This window comes from Parus major, chromosome 6, assembly GCF_001522545.3.
Source record: "Parus major isolate Abel chromosome 6, Parus_major1.1, whole genome shotgun sequence".
Lineage (NCBI taxonomy): Eukaryota > Metazoa > Chordata > Aves > Passeriformes > Paridae > Parus > Parus major.
In genome coordinates, this window is record NC_031775.1 from 11,727,946 (window position 1) to 11,748,913 (window position 20,968).

The following is a 20,968-nucleotide window of genomic DNA, read 5'->3' on the forward strand; positions in this document are numbered from 1 at the left end:
TTTGTTTTGCAATTCAAACCTTGGAACTGAACTAAAAGCACTAGCATGATGTAAGTTTGCTTGCCTTCCTCCTCCATCTGCAGGATGAAGTAACTTCAATCACTTTTGTTTAGCATTTCCCAGATCTATCAAAAGTACCTCCTTTTCTAAACTGCACGTCGCAGCACTTCCACCTTCTTCTGGTAGCTGGAAAGCCCAGTCCCATAGCATATTGGGGTGGCCTAAAAGAACTAGTATAGCTCTGTGATATTTATCAAAATAAAAAAACCTGTATGCATTGTGCAACAAAACTTTCCAGGGTAGCTTATAATTGGTAAAATTACTCGCTCTGGTGAAAAGCAGGTTTGTCCAGTAGCTGCTAGAGCAGGCATTTAGAATATCCTAGAATCAGCATCTGCCTCTGTTATGCCAAAGACTTCCTTTGTTGAGAAAATTAATTTGTTCCTTTTTGCTATTTTCTTCAGCCACCATGATGAAGTTACCTTTCACAAAGACATGGTATTATGGGGAAAAACACAGCAGAGATTGTGCAGCAGCAGATGCCAGGAAAATTGTAGTGCACAGTACAGTTGTACAGTGGGTTGACGGTAAAACATCAACATTTCATAAAGCTTTTAATTCTGCACTCAAGGTTGACATTAGAAACAGCCAAGCTCTGTGGCCCTGCAGCCAGGCAAAGCTTGCTGCTCTTCACCCAAGTGGAATTCTGTGAAAATTCTGTTTTTCATTCAAGTGGTGGTCTGTAACAGAAACTCCTCCCTCCTTGCCAAGCTCTTTGAAGGCCCTCTGAGCTGGTTTCTGCAAAGACTGGGAATGTTTCAAACCTCATCTTGACCTGACCTTCCTAATTTTGGACATGAGCCAACTTCTGGATCTTCCCTCACTTTGCCTCTCCCTAGGTGCCGTGCTTTCATTCACTAGCTGTTATTTTTACACTATATTTTTTTTAAAAAATTTTTACACTATATTTTTTTTAATTAATTAGTTTTTGTTACCTGAAGACAAACTATCAGGGGCTTGTTTATAACCCCCTGCTACACAGCAAATAGGGCTTTCAACTGACCTGCTCTCAGGTGGTCCAGGCTCCACAAAAGAATTGAAAGAGATCAAGGAGGTCTTTGGGTTGTGAGGGGTGTCTCCTGTTGCATACTGTGTAAACTGTGTTTCATGTTGTGTAAATAAGTATGTTTCAAATAATTTGAGCTGGTGATGACTGCACAGATTACTTTGGACAATGTAGGGGTTTTTGTTGGCTTTTCTGGTTTGTTTTTGAGAGCACATGGGGTTAGGTTTTTTTGTTTGGTTGATTGGTTTGCTTTTGTTTTAAAGAGAATAGGATCTGACAACTCAAAACATTCATATATTGTTTGCCATCACCCTTTATTCTGACTGTTGATATGTCTGAAATAACGCTCTTCCTCCTCCACCCAAACCAAACACCCCTCAAATGCAAAGAGACTAGAATCTAAACCTAGATCCGGGCATGAGTTTTGCTAATAGTGTCTGGTATCTGCTGTGGTAGATGAAATCAAAAGCTCAGGTACAAGCTTCCCAACATTAATCTTTGGGATGTGGTAGTAAATGTGGGTTCCAGAGCCCTTTTTTTAACCTAATTAGAACTACCAGTGCCATGTTCACACTGAGGTTTGGGATTGGTCTTAAGTAAAATAGAGCAACATTTCCCAGCTCTTTTTGGCTTCTTAGCCAATGTACCAAGTCAGGGTTGTGACTATTTTGGTTTACAATGAAATGCTTCGTTTGGTGGGAGGTAAGTATTGAGATGCTAAAGGATGTATTGGGGAGGAAAAGGGCGAGGTTGTGTTGCAGACTGAACCTGAGTCAACATTTGACAGAGCATCAGTATGGGGTTATATGTGTTGGTACTTGGAGACCTTTGTTCTATGTCCTTTGCTAACATTTTACTGAAATAATCAAGTGTAAGCTTTGACCTACAAAGTCAACTTTGCTCTATGCCCTTCTGCAATCAGCAACTCTTGCCATCTGTGTTGCTTTCTAGGTCTCATTTGAATGAGACACTCATCTTGCAATAATTTTCAGTACATTTTATCAGTCTGTAAGTTTGGCAGCAGATCAATGCCCGTACGTGTGTATTTGAGGAACCAAAATCCAGACACAGGCTGCAAATAGAGACACAGTGGAGTGTCAGTCAGGAAAGCCAGTGCTGGTGATAAAGGATAGTCAAGAGGCTTAGGGACCTCCTTCAAATTACTTCCACTATTAAATTACCACTTGGTCTTGGATGAGCCAGCCTCCAAGGTCTGAGGTGGGGAAGTCTTTGTCCCAGTTGTTTGTGTTGTAGACATTGGCTGTGGAGGGAAGGGTGATTCTGTGCTGCAGTTCGCCTTCCTCACCAACGGCTGCCCAGGCCTGGGGATTTGAGTATATCCTTGCTCTCCTAAAATCTGGCATCACCTCCACTCCAGGGCAAGTTTTAGGTTGCCAAGCTGCAATGTGGTGGGGACATTCCACTCTAGGGAGACCCTAGTATAGCTGATGGCTCAGAAACCTCTTTGATACCTGTTAAAACGCTCATGGAGTGGGCATATAATACATAATAGCCATACAAACAGTTAGTTTCCCCTTGTATCATGTCAGGTATTCATGCTAGAAATCTCAACTGCCAAGAGAAGAAACTTTAGCTGCCCCTCCAGCTCCTAGCCATTGAAATAGGATCTGCCATGTCCAGTGCTAATGAAAATTTTCCTTCCTTGACAAGTGGATGCTGCCTGATTTAACAAAAAAAAAGTGCTTTTTCAAGTATTTTCCCTGTAATTTAACATCCCTTCAATGTCTTTCTGTCACTTCTCAAGTGCATTCCTTGCCAATGCTACCCTGGAGTGTCACCTCCAACCTTTTTCTCTTTCCCTTCCCCAGCTCCAGAGCTGCAGGAAGAGACAGTGTCCTTCGTGATGACAGTGGCAGGGGAGTGAAAGGCAGGCTGGGTGGGGGTGGCTGTTGGTGAGCAAGCCTAGTGACAGGATGGGGTGACTAAGAACCAGCTGGCTAATTAAAGCACAGCAGTAGGAGGAGCAAAGTATTTAAGGGTGCCAGAGAGAAAGAGAGATGCTTCCACAAATTTCTTACACTTCAGCAGCCAAGTGGCTGGGTGATACAGTGAAAGGTTTTCTTAACTCTTTCGTGCCTCTCATGGAGTGAAATCAAGAGACTAAGAAAATGGCTCCATTGACTGAAAAGCCTGATTCGAGGTAAGGACACCAGTATGGTTTTTAGTCACAGTCACATCTACCTCTGCTAGACCTGCTGTGACCTGAGCACCCAGGACTTTATTTGATTTTGGCATATGCTAATATACCCTGAGTGGGTAGTTCTGGTGGGCAGTGCACACTGATTTTCAGAATGCTGTTTTCATTTGGATAGTTATTTCCAGTTGCTCACTGAAAAGAGGCAGTTTCAAAGTAGTCATTACATAGGTTTGTATTCTCATTAAGGGAAATGGGCATGTCCTTGCCTCCTTACCCTAGTGACTGGATCTTTCTCCTAATTATTTTTATGGGAAGGAGAGATTGAAAGGAGTTTCTGAATGCAGATTCTGAGGCAGTTACTAAGAGGAAACTGAAGAGAATGGATGTGGAATTCTCAGCAATGTATGAATTTGTCACCTGAGGCTGGAGGAGTCAGAGGGAAGAGAAAGACTGGCTTCTGGAATGTAACTTTCTGCTATTTCTGGAAACACTTGGAATGTCAGACTGTTGCTTCACCCATCAGTTTGGTTTTCTGTGAGTGCTTTCAGCAGTGACTAGAGGAGTAGTCACTGTGTCCTTCCTTCTAGCATGTAGGTGACTCTAGAGACAGCACAGTCCATCAGGACTAGCAAACCAGTGCTCCAGACTGAATTCCCTGGCAGGCACAAGTTTGTCTGGCTTTGGAAGTGTGACAGTGGCCAGCCTTCTAAGTTTTGCTGTGACCATTTTATGTCTGATATCCAGGCGGATGAATTAGTCCCTTGGCAATTTTACTAGCATAGCAGTGCTTCCAGGTTGGAAAAGACTAAAGAAAATGACCCTGTCTGATTTCAGCCTGGTTCCAACTAGGTTTGTCAGAGACAATGTTGGCAGTATTGTATGCCTGGCTCCCTGAGTGCTTTGGTTAGACTTAGCTCTGTGTGGTTCTCTGGAGGTTGTTGCAGTTGTGTGTAAATGAGACCAACTCTCAAACTGATTTTTCTTATTTTGAAACAATAAAAAGCAACCTGTGAGTGATACCTGTAAGGCCCTGTTACACTATGCCAGATCAGCTAGTTTTGGATGTTGCATAGGACAGGGGCCCAAATCTTCTGTCTTGGTATAAAACAAAACTATTGCCTATATGTCTTGAAAAGTATTAGCTGTTGCTTAGTGAGTGTTTGTACAGAGCTTCAGAACAGCTAATGCTAGAAGAGGTTGTAATTAAGAATTAACATTTGGTGTGATTGCCGCAGTGAGCGCTCATTCAGGCCTGCACAATTCCTCTGCCTTACACAACTGGGAATTGCAGGAGGTGTCTGGAATGGTATAAGGTGGTCTATAACTTTGAAGTATCTGAAGCATCTGGTTTATATGTCAAAGGTGCATCAGAGTCTTCTGTCTACCCTAAGTTTTGTGAAATGTTTGTAAACTGGATTTGAACTTTGAGACACTAGTCATTCTCTAATTAGTATTTCTGCTTAATGCAACTTCCTCTTATTTACTACTTTTCTGTCTGAGTGTGTGTGATAGAGGTGAAGACAGCCTTTGTAGTCTTTGTTACACAAAATCATGCAAGCGAAGCTGCTGGACGTTGTTTAGATGATCTAATTGATTTGTATTTATAGAATGCCATTCACTGTAGTAAATGCAATGCAGTGTTTGTGTCCCTCAATCCTGCAGTCAGCTGAATGGATTCATTGTTATACATAATTAGGGCTTCTGGAATTTGGGTCTATTTATTTACAGCAATTGTTCTGCTGAGGCACAAGTGGCCCCATATCAGAGGTCTACAGAGAGTTAGGTGCAGTACCCAGAGCACCCCAGCTGCACAGCTCTGACAAATAGTCTCACAACAGCTTGAACTCAATGAATCCTCCATTTCTTTCAGCTGAAGTATAAAACCAGCATGCTCTTGGATAGGTGCGTTCATTGCAGGTTGAAAGGTTTTCCTTTTGCAACAAAGGTAAATCGGGTGTCATGGAACGAATTACCCTTTACCTGTAAATAAATTCCAATTTCAGTAGTTGTGTGCTCCTTGCCCCAGTTCCTGTGTGAATCTCAGTTAAGTGTCCTGAACAGTCCCAGGCTGTGGTATGCTGTTAAGTGGTTTACAGCTTTCCCTGGAACTGGCAGCCTGAGAGCTGTGCCCAGTGAACTCCCTTTTATAGGATGTGCATCAGCTTGTTTGTAAAGTGCTTCCATCTGAGATGTGATCATACATATTGCAGATAAATCTGAAGAGAAATCTCAACTGCTGCTGCTGTCAAGTGCTATGTTTTTGTGTCTTCTGTTAAGATGGAGATGAGATTTTATTTTAAATATCCTGGAAAATTTTGTTTTTCTTTCTGAAGTTTCAAAATGTTCCTGTGCTTGGGCGTATGGGTGTGGCAGAAAGGCGTTTGTTTCTTCAGCTGACACCCATGATACATGGGCCAGGGCTACTGTCACCATATCTCAGCCATCAAATACTGAAGACAGAGGACAGTCGTGACAGACTCAGGAGGAAGTCAAAGCCCAGTTACAATGTATTTAGAGTCTGTTGTCAGGAGAATAAATGTTTTTGACTGTGAGGCAGGGATGTGAGCAGTTACTTTTCCAGAGGGACCCGGTGGTAAACCACATGTCGAGTCTGCTGTGAGCCAGTCAACCTTGTGGATGGCTGCTTTTCAAGCCCTGAGTCTGCAGCAGAGCAGGAGGTTGATGGCTCAAGCAGGAGCCACCTTTCATCCTTCAGTCTTGCAAGTATAAGTCAGTGTTGTTTAATGAAGGTTTAGTGGCTAGTATGAATTTTTTCCAGTCTATTTCTTTGCAGGGAGGTTCCTATAGACATCAAATGACTATCTGAACTAGCACTAATCATGGAATTCATTTTAGTGTACAGGTCGGAGTTAGAATGTACAAAAAGAGATGTTTTACCTTTCAACCTTGCTGCTCAGCTGTTGGGCATGTTGGCTGTAGGCTTTGCTTGCTGACTTTGTGATGTTAAGTGGAGTTTAGACTTTGGCCTGCCAACCTTTTAAAGTCTTTCACTATTTGCCAGATTTTAATGAGATGGGTGACAGCATGCCAGCCAATTTCTTTGGGAATGCTTGTTTACAGGCTTGCAAAAGGAAGACTCAGAGGTGCAATTGCTTTCTAAAAATGCATGGATAGGGGTGAGTACAAGGAGGAAGACCTCCTTAAACAGAAAAATTGTGTTGGTGCAAAACAATTTAGCTGTAGCTGCTCATGAATTTAATTTAGGTCACAAATGAGAAATGGCACTCATGCCTTAAGAGGAATGTGTTCTGGAGCAGGCTTCCAGGAAGAGCAGTGGAGGTGGGAAACTTTAGCAGTTTTAAGCTGGAATGTGAAGTGTTCTTGCACAGGGTTGTATGACACAGTTGCCTGCAATAGCAGGGGAGTAGGCTGGGTGACCCAGGAGATTCTTTTCTGCCCCTGTTCTACAAGTGGTGACCTTGAACTGAGTTAACTCAGGTTGCAGTAAACTGTTTACTCTGAAGTTGATGACTGTATGATGACTTAGTTCAAAAGCATCTCTGACTTCTTAAAGCTGTATCTCCTAGTTTACATTTCCTATTTAACTTTTATTATTAAGAGAGGCACATTCCTTGTATATTGCACAGAAACTGGCACCTATGCCCCAGATAACTTAAATTTGCCAATTTGGAAGGCAGCAGACACACACTTTCTTTTTTAAAGAAAAAAAGGAAGCAGTATTGCATTTGAAATGTGCTGTGTTTATTTATTGTAACAGCTGTAAGTTCAATTATTTATAAGAACACCTTATCCAAGCTGGTGTGTAATGATGCCATTTGTTTCATTTAATGAGCTTTCAGTGCTCTCTCTCTGCTGTCTTAACACTTGCTGAAGAGTGTGTGGAAGCTGTTGTCTTATACAGAATTGATGTGATTATTCTATGTGCACTGCTTGCTTACTCATAGTCTTTTCATAACTTTTATTCTTAGGAGCATAATGTCTTCTGAAAGAATGACAGGATGTTCTTTGACCCATAAAATAAAAATGACAGACAATGTATTTCAGTATTCCAGATTAAAAGAATAATGATAGTTGAAGAGAGAACTGATTGCCTGGGTTATCCTGAACTGCCTGCTCTATTCTAAGTTGTTTTTTCTCTTGTCACGTTTTATGTGATGCGAGGTGAGAAGTGCACAGGAGATGTGTTTTCCAGCAAGTTCCTTTAAGCAGAGGAGCCTGCTGGTGGGAGGCACTGACTGCAGTGCAGCTTTTTGCCCACTTTCCAGATTTGGGACTTCATATTGCTGGTATGCTGAAGAGGAGCATTGGGGTCAGGGACACCAATGACATTGTGAGGAAAGGGTCTAAGCCAGGGTGAAACAAATGAGGGCTTTCAGTGATGTGTAAGACCTGACCTGGTGAAAAGTAAGTTTTGTGATTGCTGATCATTCTTTCAGTCTGAAAGCTTACAATTTTTCTGATAGCCTCAACTCCTTCTTTATACTAGTATAAATAAGAATTGGATTTTTCATTTAAATGCAGCCACAAAACACTTAAAGCTCTTGTATTTAGAGAGAAAACTATGAAAATGTGAAAAACTTGAAACTGAGAAAAATAAAGGCACCTACATCTCAGGAATATAAAGGACCAGCACAATAAGTTTTGAATGTTCATCTCATGTCTAGCAATTGTTTCAAAATCCTATGTGAGTCACTGGAGCTGTCAATAATAGCAAGGGAAGAAAGGAAGTTTCTTTTCCCCACACTCACATTATACCACCAAAAATAACCACTGCCTGCAACTCTTAGCTGAGATACCAGTGACTTAAGAGCATGTGTCCTTGCTCAGAACTATTAATGAGCTGTTTGTTACCCCCTGCCTTTGTAGAGGGAGTATTCAAACCTTTAGAGCATGTGAGATAATCCAGACAGGCTGTACAGAAGTGGTTGCCACTTATCTGCATTCCTCCTAAATAGGCTTCTGAACACACTGCTCTCTTTTCCACACCAAGTAGGGAAGGGACTGCAGCCTTGGAGAAATGTGCTGGGGGTGAAAGGGAGGAAGGAAAAGTTAAACATCTGTCTAGAGGTAGGACTGAACTGAGAAGGAGTTGGAGGATGTTACATATGGACATTGGCACGTTCAGGGTTATAGCTGCTGGCTTATGCCATGAGGAATTCGTTACCTTTCATTGTGTTTTGCATGTGTGAAGCTTTGAGGCCTTTGTTGCTATGTCTGTCACGTTTCAGGATAGGCACTAATTCCAGTCTAGCGAGGACACACTGGTTTGCTGGTTGGAGCAGGGAGTTGGAAGGAGACACGTGGCTATTTTGCTTTGGAGTATTTTTCTAGTATTTTTCTCTTTTTCTTTGCCTGAACTGGCAATAGGGAATTCTCTGTTTTTAACATTGACATGGAGGACCTCATTCTTGGCTCCCTTTTGAAGTACTGCTGTGCGTACTGTGTGTGTGTCTACAGGAATGGCTTGGCCATGTCTACAGAAAGTTGTTGGGGGGAACTGGGAGCAACAAATGATTCCAGACCCACCAGTTTCCAGGAACAACCTGTCTGCCCAACCTGGCAGGGACTAATCTGCCTAAGGATGTACCATCCAAATTTCCACAGCACACTGGCTTACAGCATGTGCCTTCCCAACTGTTACAGGCCAATGCTTGGCTGCACCAGCACCATGGAGCCAGATGTGTTCTCTGGCTGGACTGTCCATCTGACCCCAAGAGTAGTCTTAGGACTGAGATAGGCCTAATAGGACTTCAGTCTGTGAAGTGAAGTATATGGGTCAAGTATATGGAATACAGGTAGAATAACTCTGTAGCCCTCAACTCCAAACGTGCATTTTCATTTTGTCGATCTAAACAGGAGTTATTTCTGCTTGCATGCAGCAGATCTGTGTGCAGATTCTCAGCTGATCAAAATCAACTTTTAAATGGAATTTCTGGAGTTTGACCAACACAAGGATGCAGGATTAGTTACCCTCACCCTCAGCACAGAATCTATTCTGTGTATGGGAACTTGCACTAAGCACGTTTGAGTGCTTGAAGGAAGCTGATTAGTTTCACAGTGAGTGAACACTGGATGCTTGTTATTTTAATTGAATTCCATAATTGCTAGTAAGTGTGGGGATATGTGGAAAAGTAATTTTTCCAGATCCAATATAGATCAAATGAGTTTGTACACATCTTTCATTTAATTTTGCCAATCTTCTTCAATTATCACTTTATTTTTATCCTCAAATCACTTGTTTGTAAAAAGTAATTTAATCTATTAGTGCTCAATAATGATGCTTTTTTTCGAGTGAATTATTCCCTAAATGCTTTTCTTAATGCAGTGAAGGTCAGCGCTTCATGCTGTAAGCAATGTCAAGACTTGAATCAAAAAGACACCACTGAAATCAGAGTTTTTTGGCAGTTGTGAGGTCAGTGTTTCTGAACAGATGAGACTTAAAAAGGACGAAGCATGTGGTCACAAATTTAGTTGCTCAGATACTGCCATTGTGGGAGGTGAAGTGTTGCTCTGGCATTGCAGCAGCAGTGGACCCTGCCTTTGCCCAGCCATTATAGCCAGTAAATCTTCTTTCTTCTCCTAAAAAGGTCATAGACTGAATTATTTTTTCCCACTCCTTTTTATTCTTGTATACCAGAGGAAAGCATTGCAACCTCTTGGGGATGTTTGGAGTGGAAGAAATTTTGTGTTGACTTGCATGAAGCCCATGGGGAAGGCCAGTGCTGAGTTAAAACATCTGGATATCAGCACCCTCCTCAACTTCAGAGAGAGGTTGATCCTAAAGCTGAGTTGAGATTTCCTGCAGTATTGCCCCTTCTTGTGGTTTTTTTCCCAGCCCCATGGAAGGACTGGTATTTATCCCAGTGAGTTTAATAGGTAACATTTTTCTATGTGTAGAAGAGCGTGATATTGCTACAAATCTCCTCAGGCTGGATAACATAATTTTAGACTGTTTCTTTTCGATTTGCTTGAACTAAGGCATCTTTCTGGAACGGAAACATACAGAGATCAGAAGGAGCATTATTACAAAGTATGTTTGTCTACATTTTCAGGCTGTGTTAACCATTACTATTTTAGGGACTCACTTCTAATATGAAATGGTAGAAACAAAACGCAGATACTGTATGGGCAAGCAAAATCAAGCAGCCAACCTTTCAAGTTTGCCTCAGCTTTTGTTGTTGACTGGTTTTATACTGTACCCCCCACTTTACATTGTATTTTACTGGGATCAACTTGAATCCTGTTGAGCCCTCACAAACCCTCAGTGTATATCTTACATGGGTATTTTATTGAAGAAAATAATTAAACAACTAAGTCTTGGCAGCTTTTCCTAGGGTGGCTTGCTGGGGAGCCCAGATATTGTCTCCTTTTATAAACTCACCTTCACTATACTTGCTTGTTGGGTTTTCTTTCCTTTTGAGTGTCTGTTGAATATGCTTATTATATTCTAGCTGCCATGAAACAAATGCTGGTTAAGAAAGGGATGCTTGAGGCAGGAGAACAAATTCAATTCCCTGAAGGGAATTTTCACTTCTTACAATGTTCCACTGCTGCTTCCAGTTCATGTAAAAGGAAAAGTATTTCCAACTCTGTTGTTTAGTTTCTTGTTTCCTGTACTTCTCGGGCTAGGGTTCTTGGTTTTGCATGATCTTGTGATTTCAGATGCATATTTCTATTTGTGTCACAAAAGCCATTAATTGTCTGGAGCTACACTTGATCTCACTTTCTTTGGGGCTAACTTCTTGGCAGGGGAGAGGCGGGGATTGGAACACAAAATTAAAGGAGTTTTAATTTAACCTAGGACTTCAGAGAAATCTTGTCAAACATACATTTTTTTTTATTTTTGTAGAAATGCTCTTTGGCTATTCAAACCAACATCTGTGACATTGAAACCTGTTTGCTGCAGGTATCAAGTCCCACAGGAGTGGGGACAGATAGGTGTCACAGTTGTCCTCCACAGACTGGCATCACCATGAAAACTGACTTCTTCTTTTGATCCCCATCTGGTATTTTTTCTCTTGAGTTGGCAATTTCACTGCCTTTGTTACCAGGAGAATTAAAGCTTGCAGCTTTCATGTTTCACTTACTGCAGTCTGGTCCTGAAAATATCAGCGGCATCGCACAGCTGGAAGTGATTGGTGCAGAAGTTGTAATATGCATTTTAACAAGTGCATCTCTTCTGTATTGTTATACCTTTCAAAGGCAAGACTAGCTTTGATATGAGCTGCAGATTGCCTTGAAATATGGAAAAGCTCTAATTTGAGGGTTTTAGTTTAAAGCTTTTAGTGTCAGTTTAATTTTTTTTTTAATTCTCATAAAGGTGATGCACATTTTATATATTAGAAACTAGTCAGACTTGCACTTTGCCCTTTATAGACTCTTAGACTTAAATGACTGTCTTTCAATTTTGTATGAAGATTAGTCTTAAAGTCTGGAAGCAGTGCTTGTATTGGGTAGAAATAATCTTTAATTTCTGATAATTGTCAGCAAAAAATGTATCTGGTGCTTGGCATGAATCCACTTGGCACTTGAAAGTAATTTTTTTAAGAAACTATGACTGTTACCTTGACTCTTGTGGTGCATGTTCCGCATTGTGTCCAGTGCTCTCTGGGCAGACATGAAACATAATGTAATCATTCTGCCTTTCACTTTAAACAGGCATAAACAAAATCCAGAAGTGAAAAAGGCAAATCCTTCTGCTGCAATGAGCTCTGGTAAGTGTGTTGTTTTCTACTTGCACTCATTTGCCTTCCTTTTTTTTCCTACTAATATTCCTGTCTGTTTCTGATGCAATTATTCACATTTGTTGCTTGAATTTTGGCCCAAAAAGTAGCTAGAAACATGTTGGACTGGAGTAGGTCCTTCAGCTTAGTTCCGTGTCAAATATAAGAATTCAAAATTACTGATAACCTAAAAAAATTATCTGAATTTGATATATTTTAGTAGAGATTAAAACATAATTTGACATTTGGATAGGAAAAATCAGCTGTTCAAAGAAAAACAAGAGACCAGGAAGAGGAAAACTTCTGGGCTTGTCTGGGTAACAGGCTAAATCAGAGTGAAAAATAAAGGAGATTCCAGACTTGAAGTGCCCTATGTAAGATCTGTAGAATGATATTCCCACTTAAGTTTACATTAAGCAAGTCTCAGCTGGGGTATCATGTCCTGGTTTTGTCACAGTGTTTGGAGAAAAATGTGAACTATTTGAAGAGAGTCCAGAAAAGCATGACCTGGGAATTCAGTGTGAGCACTGATAAGCTTACCAGCTGGGAACCACTGCCGTGGGTTGCATTAGGGTGGTGCTGGAAGTTTGCAAGAACTCGTTAGGCAAACATTTCTCAGGAGTGACAGAGGTAGATTTGTTTCATTCATGGTTCAGAAACGGGGCTTTAGATGACCTTTGGGGCTTTAGATGACCTTTGGAGCTTTTTTCTAGCTCTGTCTCCTGTGTTTCCCTGAATTTACAGGAGCCGGTTTTATTCATGTCAGCTGAAGACCTTGTAGACACGCAGGAATCTTTATTGAAAACCACTTCATTTGTCTTTCAGAACATGAAGAAATTGATGTTGCAAAAACTGTTGTCAATGGGCTGAGCAGCAATGGACAAGAAAAAGGTGGGTTAAAATCTCCAGGGACACCTCCACAGCTCCTCTCGCATGTCAGCTGGTGATGTGCTTGGTTTTCCCGGCAATTCACTACCGCGGGGGCTTCCAAATTTAGTTCACTTGGCGACTGACACAAGAAAAGCCTTGTACTGCACCATGCTAGTAGCAGCAGCATTTCTTAGCTCAACAAGTGTTCTTTGTCTGATTAAAGTGGCAGGCTGGACTTGCTTCTTTGTATATTTTTAGTGCTGTTTTGAGGAAAGCTGTACACTACTTGTGAGCACCTGTGAATCGGTATCTTAGTGAGTTGAGACAGCATGGGTTTGTGGTGACTGTGTGTGAACTGGGTTAACTTAAGGGAGAGGTGAGGGTTAGAGTCTGGGATTAAAGGGCAGGAACTAACCATTTAAGTGATGTAAAAAACATCTAAACAATCTTAACAGTCTTCATGTTAACATCAGCTGGTTTGCAGTGTGCTTTTATAGCGTTCAGTTTTGTAGAGTGCCTGTGTCTATTTTGGCAGGGTGAAAGTATGTGGGTATGGGTTAATTTTCTGTTGGTTTAATTTCCTTTCTTTTCCTTTGATGCCTTTTTATAGCGGTTAGTATTTTGACTGCATTGGGCATGGATGAATTCAGTCAGTTTCAAAGCAGAACAGAATCAGGATTGTTTCCTAAGCCACAGACTGTTTGATTTGGGATCTGTTGTATTCACAGGGCCTCTGCTCAGGAAGAACGTAAAACAGGGTTTGATTTCAGTTCCTCCTTTATAAAAAGAAAATTAAACAATTCTATCAAATTAAAAACTAATGATTTTTTGAGTTTTTCAAAAATTATGTCAGGCTCTTTGACCAGGCTTTTGTTGCTTGAGACTCATGTTCTAGATTGTGAAATCTGTCCCTTCTAGTTTTGCCGAGTATCAGAAAGATCTGCCACAAGAGGGGGTGTACACACCACCCTGATGTCAATGCCTCCCTCAAGCTGGCCCAGTGCTCAGTGTTAGTCTGTAAAGTATTAGAAATGTGGTTCCTCTTACTCCTGATTTTACAGGCATGAGAGAGATGGCAGCAATGTGACAAGACATCTATAATTTTCCAGCTAATACATACCGGGAACAGGTTTTATAGAAGAAAATCCTGGCTCTGCAGAAATCAAGAGCACTACTCAAATTATGCTGGTAGAATCATGATATACAAGGTGTTTATCTTGGCAGCTCCTGTTGAGCTTCACCTCTGAATAGAACTGCCTTTTTCACAGCGACCCCTCTTTGTACCCATTGATTTGAACAGTTTTTTAACAATTGCTAGAATTTTGCATAGTGCTATGTATGGTTTTCCCCAGTTTTACCACTTGTAGTATAATTAGTGTGCTAGCTGATGAAGTCAGGTAGAAATCTCTTCAATTTACTGTTTATATGGATGGATTTATTTTGTCTGAAATGGCTATATGGATGCTACCCTTTAGCATGGGACCTTTTTCAAGATTATTTCACTTACTTCTGTTGTTGAACTTGTAAAAAATAAGCCATAAAATTTAGAATTTATGTAATGTTTAATGTTCTTTTAGTTGAATAGTCTTCTCTCAGCCTTTCAGTACTTGAGGTTTTTTTCACTTTATTTTGTTTTTACTGAACCATATTAATGTTTTACTTAACGTTTTTATTTTTGCATGTAGTGTACCTCAGTTAAATGATTACACTAAAATTTTTGGATGCCTTCTAAAAACTAATGCTTCCAGATTCTTTTTGCCTGCAGCATAGTGGCAGTCAGCATTAGTCCATTCAGTAAGCAGTTCTGTATGCTGCATAAAACAGACACATCCTGAATTAGGGCGAATGAAGGGATATTTTTAACAGTTGCATCATTGCTCTCTAGACTGCTTTTGTATTTGAATTTCCTCCTATTGTGTCTCTAAATACGTTAGAAAATTTTGTGGCATGCTTCCCAAACTCTGTTCTTTCCTTTTTGGATGTGCCATTTACACTTTTGTGTTTGCAGCTGTTGACGTCCCTTTATGTACACGTTCTATTTCTGCCGTTAAAATAATCCCTGTGAAGAAAGTGAAAAGTTCTCCTCACCTAGTGCTGCCTACAGGTATCTTCTTTCCTCCCCTGCCATGTGTTAGTTAGCCATCATTGTCTCTCTTCTCTCTTTCGTTGTCTCTCTTCTTCACCCACATGCTTTGGCTAATTCTCAGCTTCGTGCTCCTCTCAGTCCTCCCAGAGCTGCAGATTTCAGTAGGTAATGCAGTTAGCTCTTGATGGCACAATACACTGTTCTCAATTATGCTGCTCTTCTGCAGACATAATTGTGTCTGCTTGAATCTGGGATCATTGTAAGCTCTTCTACTAATGCTCGAGTATGAAAAATACTGTCAATATTATTATAGACTCATTTTGAACCAAACTCCTGAAGAACCAAAGAATGTTTCCTCATATCTTTGGTCTTTATGAAAACAAATGGTTCAAGCATAGTTCAACATTGGTGGTATGGTTTTGTTTTTCTGTACATGCACTGAATTTAATCCACATGTGAATAAGTAAGGATGTTAGGCTGTCTGTCACCCTCTCCCCAGGCGCATGCTTCCCCACTACAAGTACAAGATTGTGCTTGTACTTTGCTGGATTTGGACAGTCAGACTAGTGTAGCTGATACTGCTTGTCTCTCCTAATCTGTCACACATGTGCTTTGTTGGACTAGTACACTGCTAATGTCCTGTTTATTACTAGCTGCTGGATTTCTGTACTGGGAGATTCAGATTCTTATTTTCTGTCATTTGTGAGGGAATTCATCATTCTAGACATTTGTTTTTGCCACCCAAGGTGAGATAGTCTGTTAAGATTTTATTTTCAAGTATTTTCAAAGCATTTTAATTTATTTTTTTTTTTAGTTCAGAACATTATTTTAGAGACTCTTATTCTTTTGGTTCAGTATACAGGTTTAATCTGTTGTATGGAGAATAAAAAAATGCATTAATTCCCAAATTTGATTGTTCTCCAATATCATGAAGATATTGTTTTGACATGTCATAGATGTTGAGTTCTGTTTCCATTTCTCTCCAGTGCCTGTGAAGCAAATGTAGGCATAGGGTCATAGGAGGACAGCTACCCTGCACACTTTGTGGATGTTTATATCAGGCCCAGTGACTCCCAGCTCTGTGTCTGTGATTTACAGTTACAGCACTCTTAAAATCGGAGTCTCAGAGCTTAAACCTTTGTCCTGTGGTTTGAAAGTGAGTTCCTAGAGTCGTTGGGTTCTATGTTGTGCTGTGCAGATGTGAATGGCAGCCAGAACTGCAGTCTTGGGCAAAAGGAATCCTGACCCTACCTGAACCATGCAAAAACCAGTCAGAGAAGTCAACTTCTATTTCACCAGGAATGTGCTTGACCTTAAGTTGTAATCAGGTGTGGTATATTTAAGGATGAAACAGCTTTTGATATGTGTTGGTGGATAGTCTTTTCCCTCACAGAGGCTGCCTCAATTTTGCCTCAGTTAGCTAAAGGCTGAACTATAGGAAGGTATCTTCTGCTTTCTTACTTACTCCATGCTTTTTATTAAGTATGGATCAAAAACTATGGTTTTTGTGAAATCCCTAAAGCATTGGAAACCCATGTAAGGGCTTCAGCAGTGGGAGATTCCAGCACAGAGGGCTTTCAGTGAGAGACAGGAGCTTGGTATTCATTGAATTTCTCCTCTTACTGCCATTGTCCATCTGGCATATTGATGTTTCCCCACATTGTGGCCTCACTGGCTGGTTTGCAACCTTAGGGTGTTACCATGGTCTGTAGGCACTGTACTGGTGTGGATTTGGTGAGGCTGAAATCAGCCAGGGAATACTGATCTGCACAAATGTGGGCTGTTGTCTTGATAATGAACAACAGCCTTTGCCCCCTCTGTCCAGCATGAAGGCATTATTTTTGTTATCATAGCAGTTCCTGGAGAAGAGCTGCATCCTTCCCCATGCATAGATAGCATGGTCCTCAACCCATAAAGATAAAAATGATTGTGCTGTCAATTGTGTAATGGAGCCTGCACTCAGTACTTCTTCCCGCTCCCTGTGCAGTCATGGTGGGGCTGGTACCTCTGTGTAGGTAAGTGAAGTCTGATGGCAGCTGCAGGGTCCCTAATAGTGCATGAGAAGAGGAGGTGATGTGTATGGAGGTAGCCTAGAGGAACAAGACACTTTTCAGGCTTATTATTTCCAGAGGTATCTTAAAAGAAACAGCTCTCTAGAAAGATTTTGAGTAGGGGAAGAAAGAGAGGTAGCTTTGAAGTACTGGCTTGTTATTACTTAATAGGATGACAGGAGGAGAAAACCCAGATCATGGACTGAAATGCACAAAGGTAAGCCTGCACAGGAGCTGTGCTGAACTGTGCCTCAGCAAGGACACTGGCATGATCTGGTATCTGGCTCACAGGTTGATCTTAATAGGCATGTGTTAAATCTCCTTCTACTTTCTAGGATTTGGGTTCCTTTGTCAGAAGGTGAAACACTGAAATGAAACGGGGAGATGACAGAGAGGTGCCTTGCAGTGCCTTGCCTTTAGATTGTATTCAGCATCGTTACAGTATTTTATGTTCCAGTGGTCAGAAGTCTATTATTTTTCCTCTTTCAGTCCTCCACAAAAGGCATTTTTAAGCTTTGGCACACTAAGTGTGTGCATTATGTCACTGGAATGTCTCTATAGAAGAGCCACAGGTGTAATGGTAGACTGTCCTTGCTAGCACAGTATCTCTGTAAAAAGTAGAACAAATAAAGCAAATGGACCTGTGACTTTTGGTTCACTCTTTTTCCCTCTTTTTTCTCAGCTCTGTTGCAATAACTCAGACCTTAACTGCTACATTCATCAATTACATGAATATAAAACTGCTTTGATTTCTCAATGCTTTAAATACAGAGCTAATCTTCATCTGCACAGACATTACTAGATTGATTCACCTGGAGGCAGCCATGCTAAAATTACTCTAGAGCTCTGATGGCTGTGATAGCATCATCCCTTTCTATGTGTTTCTTCTGTGCATGTGCATTTCCTGTAGAAATGGATCCCACAAAAGTCTGCAGTGGAAAAGGAGCTGTAACCCTCCGTGCAACTCCATCCTATGAAGGGAATCGGAATATCACTTCACCATGTCCTCAGGATGCTGAGCAACCTGAAAGTAAGTTGTGGAAAGTTAACTGGAATCTGTTACTCACAGTAACCTCAAGACAGGTAAGTCCAGGGTCTTGGGCTTACTTTATAATTATGATTTAAAGCCCAGAATTCCATAGCATAGTTGGAAACCTCTTGAAAGGACCAGACCAGTAGAGAGACTGACTCCTAGTGCAGGTTTCATGAACGCTCAGTCATTGACTGAAGTTTGTCAGGAGCACCAAAAACTCTCAGTCCTTTTCTTTCTTCCCTGCCCCACTGCCCCCAGGGCAGCCTGTGTCACCTCCTTTTATCCCAGGCATGAGGTGGAACAGAAAGTTGAGTGGCGCTACTGCCACTGCAGCATTCAGCTGGGTTGTCAGGGAAGCGGGGATAGCGTCTCCCCAGATGGACGGCGTCCCCACAGAGCTCTGCCGTCTTTCAGTAGCAGACGTGTAATTACTTAATTGTAGGAGACAGGCAAAGCATAACAAACCTGGCCAGTGTCGTGGGTTTGGCAAAGAGGATGAACTCCCAAAGGCAAGATGCCGTTAAGGGGGAGGGGGTAAAACATGCTATTGAAAGGAAAGCATACATCGTTCCTGACTGTATTGTTGGGAAAAGGGCAATTCCATTAATCCTAGCCCTAATGTGTCGCTTTCTGCTCTGTCTTCTCCCATTCTGCTCCACCCATGACCTATCCTCTTTTTATTCTTGCCTTTCTCTGTTTCTTCACTCCTACCCCCTACTGTTGCCTCTCTCCTTTCTGTTGATGGCTTCATAAATTTCCAACAGCTTGAATGGCAATGGACCCATTACTATGGAAATCAGTTCATTAATACTTCTTTTTCTTACTCTCTCAATTGCTTTATGAAATGTACTTTGGAGCTGGAAGAGCTTTGTGCATATAACTTAAACAGCAAAATGGGTACAGGGTGGGGAGGAGCCCAGTGGGAAGTGGGTAAAAATATGTGATGAGACCACTACGTGTAGCTGCAGGGACTGGGTTGTAAAGTGATGCTATATCTTTTAACTCCCTTTGTGCACTTAGTCTGCAAAACTTGATCTATTTGTTGGCAATCCTCTATCTCAATCACATATGGTGATGTTAAGGATAGATATGTCTTCATAATCTGAATACAGGGTCCCTACATTTCCAGTAATTTGTGGTGTCTGGATGTCAAGCTGCAGCTTTAGAAAGTAGCTAGCTGGGCAGCCTTTTTGCCTCTGAAATAAGAATGTCAATGAACAATTGTTTCTTCATTGCTCTGAATGAATTGCCTTGTGTTTACAAAGGTCAGAAACAAGGAGGACATCATGTTTAGGGCCGGTCTCTATGGTAATTACACAGCCCTGTCAGAAAGCATTTTATGTGTGAAATGAAGTAGCTTGACTCTTAACTTCAATTGGTACATGTTTTCTGGAAGTGTAATGGTTTATTTTTTTCCCCTTTCTTTTCCTCTATGCCTATCCTCCACCCCCTACTCCTCTGTCCCTCCTTTCTGTGAAACACTTAGGTCTGGAGCCAGAAAACTCAGAAACAGGTATAAACATTGGCTGCTTCTGTTGTTACTTCCGTTGCTTTATTGGAATTATTTCTTGTTGCCTGGGGGGAAAAAAAAGAAAGGGAGGGGAAAGGAAGAAAAGAGTTCCCTCTTTTGACTTGTCCTGCAACTGGAGGGAATCTGTGATCTGAGTTTTCTTTCCCCTCACAGACGATTGGAGGTCATCGTCTAACACTGATGCCAATGGGGATGCCCAGCCATCTTCTCTGGCTGCCAAGGGTTATCGGAGTGTGCGTCCGAACCTTTCTTCAGACAGCAAGCCACAGGTAAGCCTTTCTTCTGTGACCCTGAGGGTGATCATCTGGGTTCAAGCACTGGATTCGTGATCAGGAGTCCTGGGCTGAACTCCAGACTTGGCTGCTGATGGGTAAGTTGCTGTGCCTCGGCTTTTTCTAACTTTAAAATGGGGACAACACTAATGTCAGCAAAGTGTTGTGGAGCTCATGTATTCAGGCACACCACAGTGTTTCGTGCGTGGATGAAGGAGGAGGAAATCACTGTTTGCAAGAAAAAAGGTGAAGTAATCATCTGTAATTATTTTGTATTTTATGCTGGTTTATTTCCTATAAATTGCTGTAGGCTGAAATCACTTGCATCCTACATGAAAAATAAAATATTGGGGAAATGCCTTCTAGTTTTAACACTGTAACTGATAGAAGCAAACAAGAGAGAGGTTATTTGTACCTGAAGGTAAATTTTTAGAGTCAGTCTGCTAAGAGAAGTAGAGAAGTGCAATTTTTTAAATTTTTTTTTTTTTTTTTTGAGTGCTCAGTCTGCACAGAAGCAGTCTGGAAGCTGGTAAGGAAACCCTTTATTAGAAACTGGATTCTTGTGTGGAACAGAATCCCTTTAAAGCCTAGTCCCCTATCAGCATGACTGCTTCCATCATCAGGGTCCCTTTAGTAATGCTACAGGCCAGGTACCATAAGTGAGAGTGGAAGAAGGAATAGCTCCAATGAAGGTGTGGGAAGGAGCAGCACCATGAAGAGAGACCCATTTCTGCTTTATACTTAGAGCTATAGTCCTTTCCTGATCTTGCTGATGAACAGAGAGAGCACTGATGCACATAGGACTTGTTACAGAAGTCTCAAGAACTACTGTTGAACCTGAGCTGAAGTGGAAGAAATTCCAAAAGGGGTGAACCTGTTCAGAGGCAGAAGCCCTTTAGAACAGCACTAACCAACCCACTTTTCCACTCCCTTATGCTTCAGGGAAGGGTAGAAGGGGCAGAGGGGCAGCATGAGGACAGCAGTTTTTGGAACAGTAAAATTTAATTTTATGAAACTTTTCTACATCTGTATCCATGTAGCAAGAATAGGTGCTTGCTACAACTTGTCATATGTGGATGACTTTTAAAGGATATCTCTTTCCAGATTTGAATGTTGCAAGCTTTTAAGGCATCCTCATTCTCTGGTTTTGACATTTATAGCAGTGGTTTAGGCAGCCTTTGCCCATAAAGATATGA

At 41.3% G+C, this 20,968-nt stretch overlaps 1 protein-coding gene across 50 annotated transcripts in view; it reads left to right on the forward strand.

Annotated features, from left to right (window-relative positions):
* Positions 1 to 20,968, forward strand: part of SORBS1 (sorbin and SH3 domain containing 1) — a 160,970-nt gene that overhangs the window by 84,552 nt on the left and 55,450 nt on the right. For 10 of the 50 annotated variants that reach the window (XM_033515623.1, XM_033515634.1, XM_033515630.1 and 7 more), the window contains exons 1-7: positions 3,095 to 3,227; positions 11,865 to 11,920; positions 12,755 to 12,820; positions 14,808 to 14,903; positions 17,847 to 17,966; positions 19,456 to 19,482; positions 19,654 to 19,769. In XM_033515623.1, the coding sequence (XP_033371514.1) occupies positions 3,196 to 3,227; positions 11,865 to 11,920; positions 12,755 to 12,820; positions 14,808 to 14,903; positions 17,847 to 17,966; positions 19,456 to 19,482; positions 19,654 to 19,769 (513 nt within the window). In that variant the 5' untranslated portion in view covers positions 3,095 to 3,195. Of the gene's footprint in view, positions 1 to 3,089; positions 3,228 to 11,864; positions 11,921 to 12,754; positions 12,821 to 14,807; positions 14,904 to 17,846; positions 17,967 to 19,455; positions 19,483 to 19,653; positions 19,770 to 20,968 lie in introns of those variants that run through there. The other 40 variants (XM_033515635.1, XM_033515646.1, XM_033515649.1 and 37 more) reach the window with 22 other exon arrangements.